At 46.4% G+C, this 15,422-nt stretch overlaps 1 protein-coding gene across 2 annotated transcripts in view; it reads right to left on the reverse strand.

Moving 5' to 3' along the window:
• The window catches only part of CCDC146 (coiled-coil domain containing 146), a 950,534-nt gene that overhangs the window by 603,709 nt on the left and 331,403 nt on the right, over window positions 1-15,422 (reverse strand). For both annotated transcript variants that reach the window (XM_078679302.1, XM_078679310.1), the window contains exon 5: window positions 14,181-14,238. In XM_078679302.1, coding sequence (XP_078535428.1) covers window positions 14,181-14,238 — 58 coding nt within the window. The remainder of the gene's footprint in view (window positions 1-14,180; window positions 14,239-15,422) is intronic.

Raw genomic sequence — 15,422 nt, forward strand, 5'->3', positions numbered from 1 at the left:
GATCTCTCCTCCGTTGTCCTTACTCCCAATACACGGTATCCTTTGTATAACAGAATGCAAACTTCATAAGGATGTAGTCAATCTCACGTTTCCCACGAGCCTGTTCTTTGAGCGCACAGCGCCCACCAAGTAACTGGCTACATGAAAGATGACACTAGGGTTGTTTAATAGCTGTGTAATGATTTCCAGGCAGGTTCCGCAGGAGCGTCAGGAATCCGAAGACAATCCACAGCCTTCCCCTACGGCCTTCCGACTCTATCAAACACTAGAGTACCGAGAGGCTCGCCAGGGGAAAACAGGGAGGCAAAACAAGGAAAGGTGGGGAAGACAATGACTGTGGCTGTAATCTTCTGTGTGACGGGGTAGAAACACTGCAAGGACTTCTGTTGGATGTGAGGCTGAAAGAAAACACAAACTTTCTAACCTCAGTTAACCTACATACAGAAATGTCACTATTTGTTGTACATAATATTTACATACCATACATGTCTTAAGCTACGTTGTAGAGTAGATCTGTAATCCCTGAAAAGGTTCGGCTCTGGCTAGTAGTTGGAGAACAAGAAACAATAGTAACTATTCTATATAGCTGTGAGCGTGTGTATTACTAATTTGTAGAGCTCTTACATAATAACCTGTAGAAGGCTCTTAAACCAGCGTCTATACTGACTTGGACTGGACAAGACTCTGATAAGAACACTCCTAATATCTGGAAGTCAATGATACAAAACAAATGTCTATTGGGTCACAATGTAGAAATATACAAGGAACTAAAAAAACATGAGTGTAGCGCATAGCGCTGTTACCGTGATTCTGGGTTGTGAAGTGGAACTTCTGCGCCCCACACGAGTCCACGCAAGAGACCCCAAACACACCATATGAAGATGACCAGGAATACAGGAAGTGAAGGGAATAATCGGATTACAGCAAAGAGGTAATGAAAGGGCAAAAATAGAAAATGGGAACCCACCGGATGGCGGAGACAAGGCCCGGCCGCCGGGTGGAGGGTACAAGTAAACAAACCTAAATACCTAAAAGTGTGTCCTGCAGATCGGCGGAGACCAAGCCCGGCCGTCTGGGGAAAGCAGGTGAGCAATGGGGGTTTTGGGAAATGCTGCCCGGCCGGACGGCGGAGAACAAGCCCGGCCGTCGGGCGGAGCAGGTGAGCAATGGAGGGTGCGGGAAATGCTGCCCGGCCGGACGGCGGAGAACAAGCCCGGCCGTCGGGCGGAACAGGGAAATGCAACCAAAATTCCGTGAAAAGGCGCAAGCCACGGAACAGCAAGGAGAGCAGGAAATCTTCGGAAAAGTAGGACGGAGAAAAAACCCGGTCTCGGAAGGACCAGCAGGAAGTCAGGCAAAACGGGAACTAGACGGAACTGCAATGACGGAGCTTGACGCTAGAACGTAAGGCGTCGCTCCAAGGGCTCTGTATGCATTTATAGGGTTTTTTCTAAAAGGGACAGCACATCGGGGATCTCAGGGCATGACAGCACACTCCCACCACAATTCCCTTCTCCTAGTTTGGGTTTGTCAGGATGTTTTTGGTGAAACATACGTATCAGACGAGGTGCATGGATATTCGACTCAGGTTCCCATGTACGCTCTTCTATTCCATAACCTTTCCAGTGGACCATGTACTGAAGGTTCTTTCCTACTCTACGGGAATCAATTATCGCCTCCACCTCATATTCTTCAGAATCTTGGAGGGTCACAGGAGCTGGTCTTAGGGGCAGTTTAGTACCCGGTTCAACTGGTTTCAGCAGCGAAACATGGAACACCGGGTGTATTCTGAAAGATGGGGGAAGTTCCAGTTTCATGGCCACCGGGTTTATCATCTTCTCCACTGTATAAGGGCCGATGTATTTGGGGTTGAACTTGCGTGGACCCCTCAACGCTATATGTTTTGTGGAGAGCCAAACTTTATCTCCTGGCGTGTAAATGGGTTCTAGCCTCCTGTGTAAGTTTGCCCCTTCAGTGTATCTCACCTTTGCCATCTCTAGACAGTCTACTGCCGTCTTATGGACTTGTTGCAATTTCTCTACTCTGTCCGTGGCAGCTGGAGTGGAACCATCGGTAGGGACTCCTGAAGGCAACAACTTGGGGTGATACCCATAGGAACAAAAGAAAGGGGTCGTGTTGATAGAGGAGTGTGGACTATTATTGTAAGAAATCTCGGCTAGCCATACCAACTCATCCCAATCCCTCAGAGAGTGCAAGACTTGATTTTGTATGTATTGTTCGAAACATTGATTAACCCTTTCCGTCTGACCGTCCGTCTGTGGATGGCGACTTGAGGACAGTCAGACCTCGATCTGGAGCAAGGAACATAAACTCTTCCAGAAACGTGATACGAATTGGACGCCTCTGTCAGAAACCAGGACGGAAGGGACCCCATGCAATCTGGTTATTTGTTGCATGAATATGGAAGCCAGGTCTCCTGCTGTGGGTAACCCTTGTAAAGGTACGAAATGGGCCATCTTCGTGAACAAATCTACCACTACTAACAATGTGTTGTTCTTCTTCTTAGTAAGTGGCAGCTCCACTATGAAATCGAGAGACACCGTATGCCAAGGGCCAGGAGGGGAAGCTAACGGCATGAGTAGGCCCACTGGATTGAGGTGAGATACTTTGGTTTGAGCACAAACGTGACATGTCTTAACAAAGGTCTCTATATCTTTGATCATACCAGGCCACCAAAACCGTTCTCTCAAGGCCCTGGTGGTCTTTTTGATTCCTGGGTGGCCTGCCACAGGATGTGAATGGTACCATGTCATGACTTGTTCCTGTAACTCTCTAGTAGGTAGCTCTACTCCCCCCTGTACCCAGGCTAATCCCCCTCTTGAGGACACTTCTTGGGAACCCACCAAGGTTGTCATGTCTACTGCGGCCTGACTGCTCTGCACTTGTGTTACGAAATCATCTTCGTTTGACATCGCTCCTATAATACTTGTTCTGGGGATGATGTATGGTTGTTCTACTACATCTGTAGGGGATTCACACCCTAACCGCGACAGCGCATCAGCCTTGCCGTTTCTTCTCCCTGGTCTATATTGGACGGTGAAATCATATTCGCTGAAGAATTGTGACCATCGCAATTGTCTCATAGAAAGGGCCTTGGCGGATTTAATATATTGAAGGTTGCGGTGGTCCGTATAAACACCACCGCGGGATGCCTGGCACCCAGTAGATACTGCCTCCATTCTTCGAACGCTTTCTTAATGGCCAGTAGTTCTTTATCTCCCACTGCGTAGTTGTATTCAGCAGGGGTGAACTTATGTGAGAAGTAGGCTACTGGATGACACTCGCCTGAATCTGAATCTACTTGGGATAGTACTCCTCCTACTGCCACTTGTGAGGCGTCCACCTCCACCACAAAAGGAAAGGCTGGATCCGGATGTCGTAAAACAGGAGCGCTGGTGAAGGCCGTCTTCAGAAGGCTAAAAGAGTTGGCTGCTTCAGGGGACCACTCAAAAGGAACGCCTTTCCTCAACAAAGCGGTGATAGGCGCCCACAAGAGTAGAAAATCCTTGTATGAACCTCCTATAGAAGTTGGCCAATCCCAAAAAACTTTGGATCTCCTTCACTGTACGAGGTGCTGGCCATGCTAAGACTGCTTCCACCTTGGTGGAATCCATGCGAAGACCCCAAGGAGATACGATATATCCCAAAAAGGGGACTTCCTGAGTGTGAAAGGTGCACTTTTCTAGCTTGCAATATAGATGATTATCCAGTAACCGTTCCAACACATTACGTACATGCTGCACATGTTCCACCATAGAAGGAGAAAAAATCTGAAGATCGTCAATATATGCGATAACATATAGGTCTAGCATATCTTTCAGGACTTCGTTTATAAAAAACTGAAATGCTGCAGGAGCATTACAAAGCCCAAAGGGCATCACGAGATACTCGAACAGACCGAATTCGGTACAGAAAGCGGTCTTCCATTCATCTCCCTCCCTGACTCTCACAAGATGGTATGCGCCACGCAAGTCCAGCTTAGTGAAAAAGTTAGCGTTGCGGATTCGGTCAAGGGGAGAGGCGATCAGAGGAAGCGGATATCTGTTCTTGATAGTGACGTCATTTAACTTCCTGTAGTCAATACAACAACGAAGACCCCCTTCCCTCTTAGGGATAAAAAATAGAGAAGAGGAGGCTGGGGAACGGGAAGGCCTGATAAAACTTTTTGCAAGCATGTCGTCCAGATAATCACGTAAATACGCATTCTCTCTTTCAGTGAGAGCGTACACTCTGCTACATGGAATTCTTGCCCCTGTCTCTAGGTCAATGCGGCAGTCATAGACCCTGTGTGGAGGGAGGGTCTCGGCTTCTTTTGCATCAAAGACTGAGTGTAGATCGTGATAGCAGGTTGGCAGTTCAGACTCTTTCTCATCGGTACCACTACACATGGGTACCTTGTCAGCGGAAGCTCCTACTACTTGTGCCCCTGGTTCCTGCGGAAACGATATAGTAGAGGTTTCCCAATTGATATCGGGATTTTGTGATCTAAGCCAAGGGATACCCAAGAGCACCGGGAATTGAGGAGAATGAATGAGATCAAACCGTATGTCTTCATGATGTTCAGGTTCAATGGTCATGTGTAATACAGTGGTATGATGTGTTACTGGGCCTGAAACAAGCGAGCTGCCATCTATGGTGGTAACATGACTGGCTATCTCTTTTTGAGTACAAGGTATCAGGTTTTCCTTGGCCCACTCCTTATCCATGTAGTTCCCTGATGCACCAGAATCAACCATTACCAACACATGTAAGCCATGCACTCCATAGGACAGAAAGGCCGACACATACAGATGATTTGTTGGGGTACTATGGTAATCAGAGGAAGAGACTGTTAGTCCTGACCTACCTGGAATCCTTGTCTCACAGGATTCCAGGCTTCCTAGTTTCCCGAATACTTGGACTGTGTGGGTTTCACTGGGCAGTCCTTTAAGAAGTGACCTGCCTTCCCGCAATACAGACAAAGTCTAAGAGTTCGTCTTCTCTGTCTTTCTTCTTGTGTGAGGGGCCCCCTTACTATGCCTATCTGCATGGGCTCATTCTCCTCGCTTGGCTTCTCTACACTGCTCTTCTCTCTTAAAGGCAGATATCTTGTTTCATGTTTACCCCTCTCTTTCCTTCTTTCTTGAAGACGATGATCTATTTTTACCACTAAGTCAATGAGATCAGTACAGGCTGTCGGTAAATCTACGATTTGAGAGAGAGCGTCCTTCAGATCATCTCTTAAGCCCCTGTAAAACATTGTACTACGTTTCTCCTCTGGCCAATGGGATTCAACTACAAGTCTGCGAAAGGTTGTTATGTAGGCGACAAGATCTTGATTACCCTGCTTCAGATTCAATAATTCCGTATCTGACGAATGGGTATAGACATGCCTATCGAAGAGTTTACGGAACTCCCTCCTGAATGCGGGGTAGCTATGCAGTAGTGGATCATCACGGTCAACTAACGGTATGGCCCAATCTGCAGCCGCCCCACTGAGGTAGGATATTACAAAAGCTACCTTCGCTTGCTCAGATGGGAAACATGCAGCCTTACAAGAAAAATGCAGTTGACATTGGCTAAGGAAAGCGGCACACCGTGCCGCATCTCCTGCATACCTTTCAGGGGGTGCTAAAGGCAGGGAAGGAGGTGTGGTTACCTGAACAACTGATGTGCCTCCCCCCATAGCTCCAGCCGTCTGTTGTCTCTGTAATACGTCCACCCTGGATATTAAGGCTTGGGTCTCGACCTGCAAATTCCCCAACATGCTAGCTACGTCCGATAGGGAAACAGATTCGAGATCCATGACGCTCGGGCAGAACAAACCACGTGGGCTTTACGTTCTGTAATGATTTCCAGGCAGGTTCCGCAGGAGCGTCAGGAATCCGAAGACAATCCACAGCCTTCCCCTACGGCCTTCCGACTCTATCAAACACTAGAGTACCGAGAGGCTCGCCAGGGGAAAACAGGGAGACAAAACAAGGAAAGGTGGGGAAGACAATGACTGGGACTGTAATAATCTGTGTGACGGGGTAGAAACACTGCAAGGACTTCTGTTGGATGTGAGGGCTGAAAGAAAACACAAACTTTCTAACCTCAGTTAACCTACATACAGAAATGTCACTATTTGTTGTACATAATATTTACATACCATACATGTCTTAAGCTACGTTGTAGAGTAGATCTGTAATCCCTGAAAAGGTTCGGCTCTGGCTAGTAGTTGGAGAACAAGAAACAATAGTAACTATTCTATATAGCTGTGAGCGTGTGTATTACTAATTTGTAGAGCTCTTACATAATAACCTGTAGAAGGCTCTTAAACCAGCGCCTATATTGACTTGGACTGGACAAGACTCTGATAAGAACACTCCTAATATCTGGAAGTCAATGATACAAAACAAATGTCTATTAGGTCACAATGTAGAAATATACAAGGAACTAAACAAGCATTGAAAATGCAATAGGTCTCGCCTTTAATTAAGTTAAAGCCATTTGCTTTGCTATACAATACCATTAGCAAAGCAAATCGCTTTAACTTAATCAAAAGCGAGACCTATTGCATTTTCAATGCATTTTCAACTTTGGACCATAGGGACAAAAAAACTTGTGAAATTATGGTGTGCAAAAATGAAACGTATGCTTGTGTGTCCCTAGATGTCCATTCATGACTTGTAGATAGCAAGCAGTTTACACTTTTGAATCCTGGTAAGGCCAATTTAGCCTTTCATCCTTCTGAGGTCAGTGAGTTTAGTACCATTAAACTGGTTTTGGTAGTAACTTTCTTACAAGGCATAGAAACAGCAGAAGTGTGTTGAAAAAGCTACCTAAAATCTAATTAGTATTGTCCATAATTTATAATTTTTATACAGACATTTGTTTCAGGCATATTCTGTGCATATGAGCGATACGGAAGGCCAAGTTCCTTTATAAGAGCATGAAACTCAGAGGTGACTTTTAATACCCTTTTAATGTATGGCAGAAGGTATTTTATAGCTTATCATACAAAGTCATACCATCACACTTCCCATAAACCGTATACATCCTTGTTGTCTTGTGTTGTCAGATGAAATGATAGTATGGATGCATGCATGAAGATTACAATTTTGATCTGTAGTACACAATTAAATACACCAAAAAGCAGTTAGTAATCTGCTCCAAATATATCACAATCATCCTAATGAAAATCGGAAACCAAAAGAAAAAAATAAGTTGTGAACGGGTAGAAAAATGCAAAAAGATTCTATACTTCCTGTAATCCCCCATAGAATGCAACAAAAAATACATTGCTATGATAGTTCCCTTCACGCTGATCAATGTTTACTTTACAAAAATGAAAAGGCATTGTTATTTACAATACCAAAAGCCCCACCAGCCTACTGACGGTACGCAGCAGTCAGTCTGGACATCTGATGAGGACTGGCTCTGTAGCACCTTGCAGAATTACACACTGGAACCCCTATCTGCCTGTCACGTGACCCACCCTTCTACAATGTGTGTAGGTGTGGAGAGCCACTAATATAGCTCGAGCTATCTAGGCGCTATACAGCCAGGCATTACAGATCCTGTGAGGAGTGGATGGACAGAGAGCGACACGACAGACAGCTCGTGAACATGAGGGACGAGAGACAGAGGGCGCTATGGACAGAGGAAGAGTATGAGAAGATAGAGCATGTGATGAAAGGAGGAGACAGGGAGAGAGGAGACAGATCCCATGACGGAGAGAGGAAGAGTACGAGGAGACAGAGCATGTGATGAAAGGAGGGATTGGAAGCTGAGAGACAGAGTGCGCTTTGGAGAGAGGAAGAGTACGAGAAGATAACGGATGTGATGAAGGGAGGAAACAGGGAGAGGAGAGATCGAGCCCGCCATGGACAGAGGAAGACTATGAGGGGACAGAGTATAGGATGAAAGGAGGGACAGGGAGACGAGAGACCAAGCTCATGTCGGAGAGAGAAGAGTATAAAAAGACGGAGTCTCCCGTTGATGGTTGAGCATGTGATGTGATGAAAGGAAGGATAGGAAGCTGAGAGACAGAGGGCGCTATGGAGAGAGGAAGAGTATGAGAAGATAACGGATGTGATGAAGGGAGGAAACAGGGAGAGGAGAGATCGACGGAGTCTCCCGTTGATGGTTGTTAGGGAACCAGGATGCATGCTTGATAAGGCAGAAAGGAAGAAAGACTGTGAGACGAACAGAGAAGAAGGGATAAACTGGAATGGACAGTGGGAATCGCAAAAAAGATGAGTACAAACGGGGGAAAATGGTGAGAAAATAAATAAAGTTGAACCAGTAAGTGGCACCATGTTGAATTCCAGCATGTCATGGGGACGGGGGTAAAGCCTGGGCCCGGAAGTTGCTTAAAGAAGAGACACGTGGCTACACTACTATAACAAGGGAGGATACCCGGAGAAAAAAAACGGCAAGCTCGAGGGACAGACAACACGGCATTTTAGGACAAGTAAAGCACTCCAATTACGTTGGTCGAGTTTGCGCTTAATAGGAAAGGACGAGCCCTAAAAATATAATTTGTGGCATCACTCCCAAATAAATAAGGAGAGGAGGCAGTGGTGAAAGGTTTTGGTGGTCTGGTCAACATGGCATGTTGAGGGGAAGAAGCGCTGCATAGAGGAAACCAGGATTGACGCTTGTGCTGTTTAATGGGGGGCTGACGAGACGCATGGGGAGCAGCAGCCTTTGATGTGCCGGCCGGCCGGCCATGCAGTGAATAATTAGGGGAGGAGAAATGCCGGCCTGAGGCCGAGCGCAAAGCAACAGATGGCTTTGATGTGGAGGCAGGCAGCTCGGGCGAATTGAAGCGCGTTCACGAGACCTCATGCACTCGTTGAAAAAGGAGTGCATGAAGGAGGGAGGGAAGGAGAGACCAGATGGCTGGAGTGCAGACGGCCCATTCACGAAATGCAGTTTGCTAAACAAATTGTGCAAATGACTTCAGAGATGATGCGCCCATCTTTAATCAAATTAGACATGCGAAGAGTATTAAAATAACAACATGAGTGAAAACAGTACAGTAGCATCTTAATGACATAGTGAAAATGATGGGAGCGTTGGACAGAGATAATGGCCAATATTGTTCGTTGTATATAGTGCTGTTGTGGTGCCTGATGGCCACTTCAAAGCACTCTGAGACAGTGTAGGTTTTATTGCTAAGGGTTGCTTGGGTGGCTTTGCGCACTTTTGCATCATGCCCACGGGAGTTTGAAAAGGAAGTAACTTGAAGCAATGCTGTGCGTTACTTCGCTCCAGTCCGGTGCAGCTGAGTTGTGTGTGCCGAGCTTGCTTACGAACAGGTGAAGCTGGTGGGGGAAGCAGAGAAGGGGATAAAGAGAGAAGAAAACTGAGCAGGGAGGGTTTAGGAAAAAAGAGTGGAGGAGTGGGGCTGAAAAGGACGAGAGGTTGCGGTACGGAAGGAGAGGAGGGAGGTATGGTCCGACAGGAGAGGAGGAGAGCGGAAAAAAAAAAGTGAAAGCAGGGGGAGAAATGTGAGACACGGCCTGGCTGCCAACATGCCCACGGGAGTTTGAGAAGGAAGTAACTTGAAGCAATGCTGTGCGTTACTTCGCGCCAGTCCGGGGCAGCTGAGTTGTGTGTGCCGAGCTTGTTTACAAACAGGAGAAGCTGGTGGGGGAAGCGGAGACGGGGAGAAAGAGAGAAGAAAGCTGAGCAGGGAGGGTTTAGGAAAACAGAGTCGAGGAGTGGGGCTGAAAAGGATGAGAGGTTGCGGTACGGAAGGAGAGGAGGGAGGCATGGTCCGACAGGAGAGGAGGAGAGCGAAAAGAAAAAGTGAAAGCAGGGGGATAAATGCGAGACACCGCCTGGCAGCCGCATCATGCCCATGGGAGTTTGAGAATGAAGTAACTTGAAGCAATGCTGTGCGTTACTTCGCGCCAGTCCGGGGCAGTTGAGTTGTGTGTGCCGAGCTTGTTTACGAACAGGAGAAGCTGGTGGGGGAAGCGGAGACGGGAAGAAAGAGAGAAGAAAGCTGAGCAGGGAAGGTTTAGGAAAACAGAGTGGAGGAGTGGGGCTGAAAAGGACGAGAGGTTGCGGTACGGAAGGAGAGGAGGGAGGCATGGTCCGACAGGAGAGGAGGAGAGCGTAAAAAACAAGGCAAGAAGGCAAGAAGAGGGAGAGGGGACATACAGCGAGAGAGAGGAGACAAAAAAGACTGCGGGAGCCCTGGCAATGGGATAGGGTGGAAGAGGGAGGGAAGCAAGAGAGAAGACGCTGAAGACGACTGAGAGGCGTTATTTGGAGGTAGAGCAGGAGGGGTGATTTTGCGAGGCTTCTGGCGGGGGGAGAAAGGAGGGGCAGCGGAATGCGTGCGAGGGGAGGAGAAGTGTGGCAGGCAGATGTGCGGCCTGGTGAGGGGGCGGGAATGCGAGCCTGGTGGGGGCAGGCGGATTAGGGAGATGCTCGTGCTTGTGTGGTCACGTGACCCGCTTTGTGGCCACGTGACCTCACATGCACTGTGAAGAAACGCCAGTGGTTTCACTAGCCGATCAAGCACTATAATTCTCCCCCATTTCCCATTGCTTCGCAATGGTAAAGGACGAGACCTAAAAAACATGAGTGTAGCGCATAGCGCTGTTACCGTGATTCTGGGTTGTGAAGTGGAACTTCTGCGCCCCACACGAGTCCACGCAAGAGACCCCAAACACACCATATGAAGATGACCAGGAACACAGGAAGTGAAGGGAATAATCGGATTACAGCCAAGAGGTAATGAAAGGGCAAAAATAGAAAATGGGAACCCACCGGATGGCGGAGACAAGGCCCGGCCGCCGGGTGGAGGGTACAAGTAAACAAACCTAAATACCTAAAAGTGTGTCCTGCAGATCGGCGGAGACCAAGCCCGGCCGTCTGGGGAAAGCAGGTGAGCAATGGGGGTTTTGGGAAATGCTGCCCGGCCGGACGGCGGAGAACAAGCCCGGCCGTCGGGCGGAGCAGGTGAGCAATGGAGGGTGCGGGAAATGCTGCCCGGCCGGACGGCGGAGAACAAGCCCGGCCGTTGGGCGGAACAGGGAAATGCAACCAAAATTCCGTGAAAAGGCGTAAGCCACGGAACAGCAAGGAAAGCAGGAAATCTTCGGAAAAGTAGGACGGAGAAAAAAACCCGGTCTCGGAAGGACCAGCAGGAAGTCAGGCAAAACGGGAACAAGACGGAACTGCAATGACAGAGCTTGACGCTAGAACGTAAAGCGTCGCTCCAAGGGCTCTGTATGCATTTATAGGGTTTTTTCTAAAAGGGACAGCACATCGGGGATCTCAGGGCATGACAAGCTGCAGGTAAAGAAGTGCTGGCCTAACCTGCAAAAACCCTGCCTTTTTAAGAACAGGCACAAGAAACTTTCTCCTCTCCTCTATGAAATGACCACAAAACATCATGAAGTGCATGGTGTCCTGCGAAGAAAAATTATCGCAGGAACATGGTAATGACTGTTCAGGCTTACACCATGTTGGATAATGACCTAATATCAAATGTATCATCTTCAAACGGAAGCGAGTTAAAAGGAACCTATGAAAGGGGCGGTTAACCAAGGTAAGATAAACTTCTGGACCAGGGTGATTGGCAACCAAAAGGTTAGCTCTTACAGTTGGTTTTATGAGCTCCTTTTCCTCTCTTTCTGAGGTCAACCTCGTATACATATCCCTTTTGGTTATGGCTATGTCTTTATGTGTAATTATTTCCGGTGAAGAAAAGAGCTCAGGTCTTCCCAGTACATTGAACCCATTTTTTACATAGGTCAGCCACTTAATTTTATGTACATTATCAAGCGAGAGACAATCTTTGAAAATAGACCGATTAAGGGACAGTTCGTCATTCAGCCAGGTCTTAAGCCACATAATTGAAGGGGCCACTCTGATTATGTCTGTTATAAAACCAGCCCCCAACTCAGAATGGACAGAGTAAGATGGCGTAGATTGGGGCACAGACAAGACTGATCTAAAAAATGTGTTCTCTGTAACTTGAAGACAGTCAGTCGGACCATAGCCCATAATGAACAACCATAGGTGGCGACAGACAGGCACTTGGCTTTATAAATGTTCATAAGGGCTGAGATTGGCCTTGCCCCCAATCTTCTGCTAAAGCCCATAATAGCCGACGATGTTCTTACAAGGGCGCTTTTGAATCGTAACTGGATCCACTGGAGACTGCACTATCAGTCACTGGCACAGCACATGTATTCACAAGTACCCTCACCTCCTTGTAACAGCATGCAGGACAAAAGACAGAGAGGCAAATTATGAGGTTGATGGGAAAATGCAGAGAGTGGGAAAAACTGCGAGAGTTCAACATAGAGATACTGGGGAGACATTGTGGTGCATGGACTGGCAAACAAAGACACTAAGAGACATAGGGGAGTAAGACAAGGGGGCATAAATATGGACATACATATATGAAGGGAGATAGACATAGTGGAAGCCCAGGCAAGGGGATACACAGACATGAGCAGACGCCGACAGAGCAACAGTTGGGAGATGTAGACATGGAAAATGGGGTGATATGGGAACTGGGCGACACGTACACTAGGGCGACACTGGAGGGACAAAGACACTGATGGGACACAGACTTTGGGGGGACACAAACTATAAGGGAAAAAGGTTTGACAAGGCCAAATAAGGGTCAAGGAGAAAGAGTAGACAGGGCCAATGTGAAGATGCCATCGAAGTCAACTTGTCATTTTAATCTTTTATTGTATTCATTTACGTACTAACTTATATGAACCATGAATTTCTTATGCTGAAATTTACTTTTTAAATTATTTATAGTGTATTTTTTTTCTCTGTAGTTGCACTTTTATGGCCCTGGAGGCCAAATAAAGTTATTCGACTGACTGAGAAAACCCTCACAGCACAAACCAAAATATTCAAACTTACTTTGGGCAATGGATGGTCAAATTACAATTCTACACAGAAGAACCCCCATGCCAGGAAAATATCACAACCTGCAGGCTCCTAACAAGTGTTGCAGTACCATCATCAAGTTGGAGAGAGCCAAAATCATCAAAGGCAATGTGCTCTGAAAAAGTCCCCCCCAAGTAGAAACACGTATTTCTATAGTAAGCGGACTCCAAATTTAAGCAAGGTGGGAATAAGATCAGCTTTGTGAGATGGATAGATTTTGGCCGTAGGCTCTGAATGCAGAACAACAAAGAAACATCTGCTGCATAGAGGCTAGGCTGCACAAACGAACTATTTTGTAATGTCCAATATTTAGATAACAGTCTCACTAAGCTTGTTGTGTGGAAGTTTATGTTTTAATTAACAAGGTAAGTCCTCACAGAAAAGGCCTCACATGATAATTATGACATATTTAGCAACAAGTGTTTTAATTCCTCTACATGGAATGTCCTGTGTTTTCACTGCCTTGAGCGATTCAGGTAGCTTTTGTATATGTAAAAAGAGACTACAACTAACAAGATATGTCCCCACGTGGGGTTGCAGCACTCATTTTAATTTTAGATATTTCTGTTAACGACACCATTCAACACCACCTCATTTCCCCCCTAGATTTAGAAAGACTTCACGGTCCTGAAGAGACTATGTTGGTTATAGCGGTTGAAACACGTCAACACCCTTTTCGAGGGTACAGGAACACACGGAACATTATTCCACGGGCTCCATACTCGAGAATTAAGCAGAGGGGGTTCGAAGGTTTTTTTACCTTACTCCTTGAAATATACGGGAACATTCCCAAGTGAGACACGAACACTAGGGACGGGTGTTTATAATGTTTCAATGCATTTTAAAATGAATGGCACAAATGTGCTTGATGTGCATACGCTCCTTTGAACAGGCGACTGTTTCTTCTGTCCTGCTTATAAAACAAATATGTTTCGTGCATTCAAACAATTTGACTAAAATGTTTTTCGAAGGATTTACATGGTGAGCCATGCCCTCATCCTTGAATTGTCTAAAGATATCTTTCGGGTTAACATATATAAGATCTTTTTCATGATTCATCATTTGATACAAATTGATAGATTCATGTTGTACGTTAACTGAGCTGTAACATTAATTGAGCATGAGAGGCTTATCTTTAGTAGCCTTCTTTAAAATATAGGCATTAAATAATACTACATGAATGAAATTTGCCTTTAAATACAATCATTCTGCTGACATGCTACTGTTACAAAAGTAAAAATGAATTCCTAACTCACCACAGCTTTGGGGATTCTCTCCTGTTCAGCTTCCATCAGCTTCTTCTCTGCCCGTAAACTGCAAGGAAATCAAAACAGGAACAGGGATGAGGTTGGTCAATACTTGGTTTCATTCAGCAAATACTATAAAATTGGGAATCATGCCAAATAGTTCTCACCTCTCATCTTAACATGGCGTGACTGTCTTAGACACATGTATAATAATTTAAGTGGCTACCTATATTTGCTTGATCAGTACATTCTCACCAGTAGTTACGTTATTTACTTCCTCAACTATAAAACTATAGAAAAGACTGGAGACCAGCAGCTGAAATTCTTAACCTTTGGCATCAAATCAAACAGGACTTGAATAGCGCAGCTAATCACATGTGAGGGGATCCATGTGCTATGAACCCTGCTGCTTAGGGAGGGTTCGGTGAACCGCCAGGTCTTAAATGCTTTCCTGAATGTCAAGCAGAGAGGATGAGGTCTGGAGGTGGAGGTGGAGGTGGAGGTTCTTTGAGGACTTCACAGCGAGGTAGGAGGAGTATCCTCCACTGTTGCTACGGAGGATGTGGGGGTGTGAGAGAGGGAGGCAGAGCGCAGGTGTCTGGAAGGTTGGTGGAAGTTCAGACGTTGGTTGATGTAAGATGATCCCTGACTGTGGAAGGCTTTATAGATGTGGATCAGTATCTTGAATGTACAACTCTTCTGGATGAGGAGCCAGTGGAGCTTGTTGAGGTAGGGGGTGATGTGAGTCTGCTTTGGGAGGTCGAGGATGAGTTTGGCCGCTGAGTTTTGTATGGTTTGCAGTCTCTTCAGGAGGTGCGCTGTGATTCCCACGTTGAATGCGTTGCCATAGTCCAGCCAGCTGATGAATACAGCTTGAGTGACGGTTCATCTGGTGTTGAAGGGCAGCTACTTGAAGATCTTACAAAACATGTGAACAGTGAGGAAGCAGGCGGAGGAGACTATGTTGATCTGGATTTTCATGATAATCTTGCTATCCCGGATGATGCCAAGGTTGTTGACATGGTCTGTCGGAGTGGGTGAGAGTCCTAGTTCACAAGGCCAACAGGAGTTGTTCCATGTGGAGATGTTGTTCCCTAAAATCAGCACTTCCATTTTGTCTGTGTTGAGTTTTAGGCAGTTGTCGTTCATCAAGTTGGCGATGCTTGTCATGCAACTGCAGATGTCCATCTTGGTGGAGAATTCTTCTGATAATGAGAGGATGAGCTGGGTGTTCGTCACCATATGATGTTT

This window comes from Lissotriton helveticus, chromosome 1_1 (assembly GCF_964261635.1).
Source record: "Lissotriton helveticus chromosome 1_1, aLisHel1.1, whole genome shotgun sequence".
NCBI classification, from domain to species: Eukaryota; Metazoa; Chordata; class Amphibia; order Caudata; family Salamandridae; genus Lissotriton; species Lissotriton helveticus.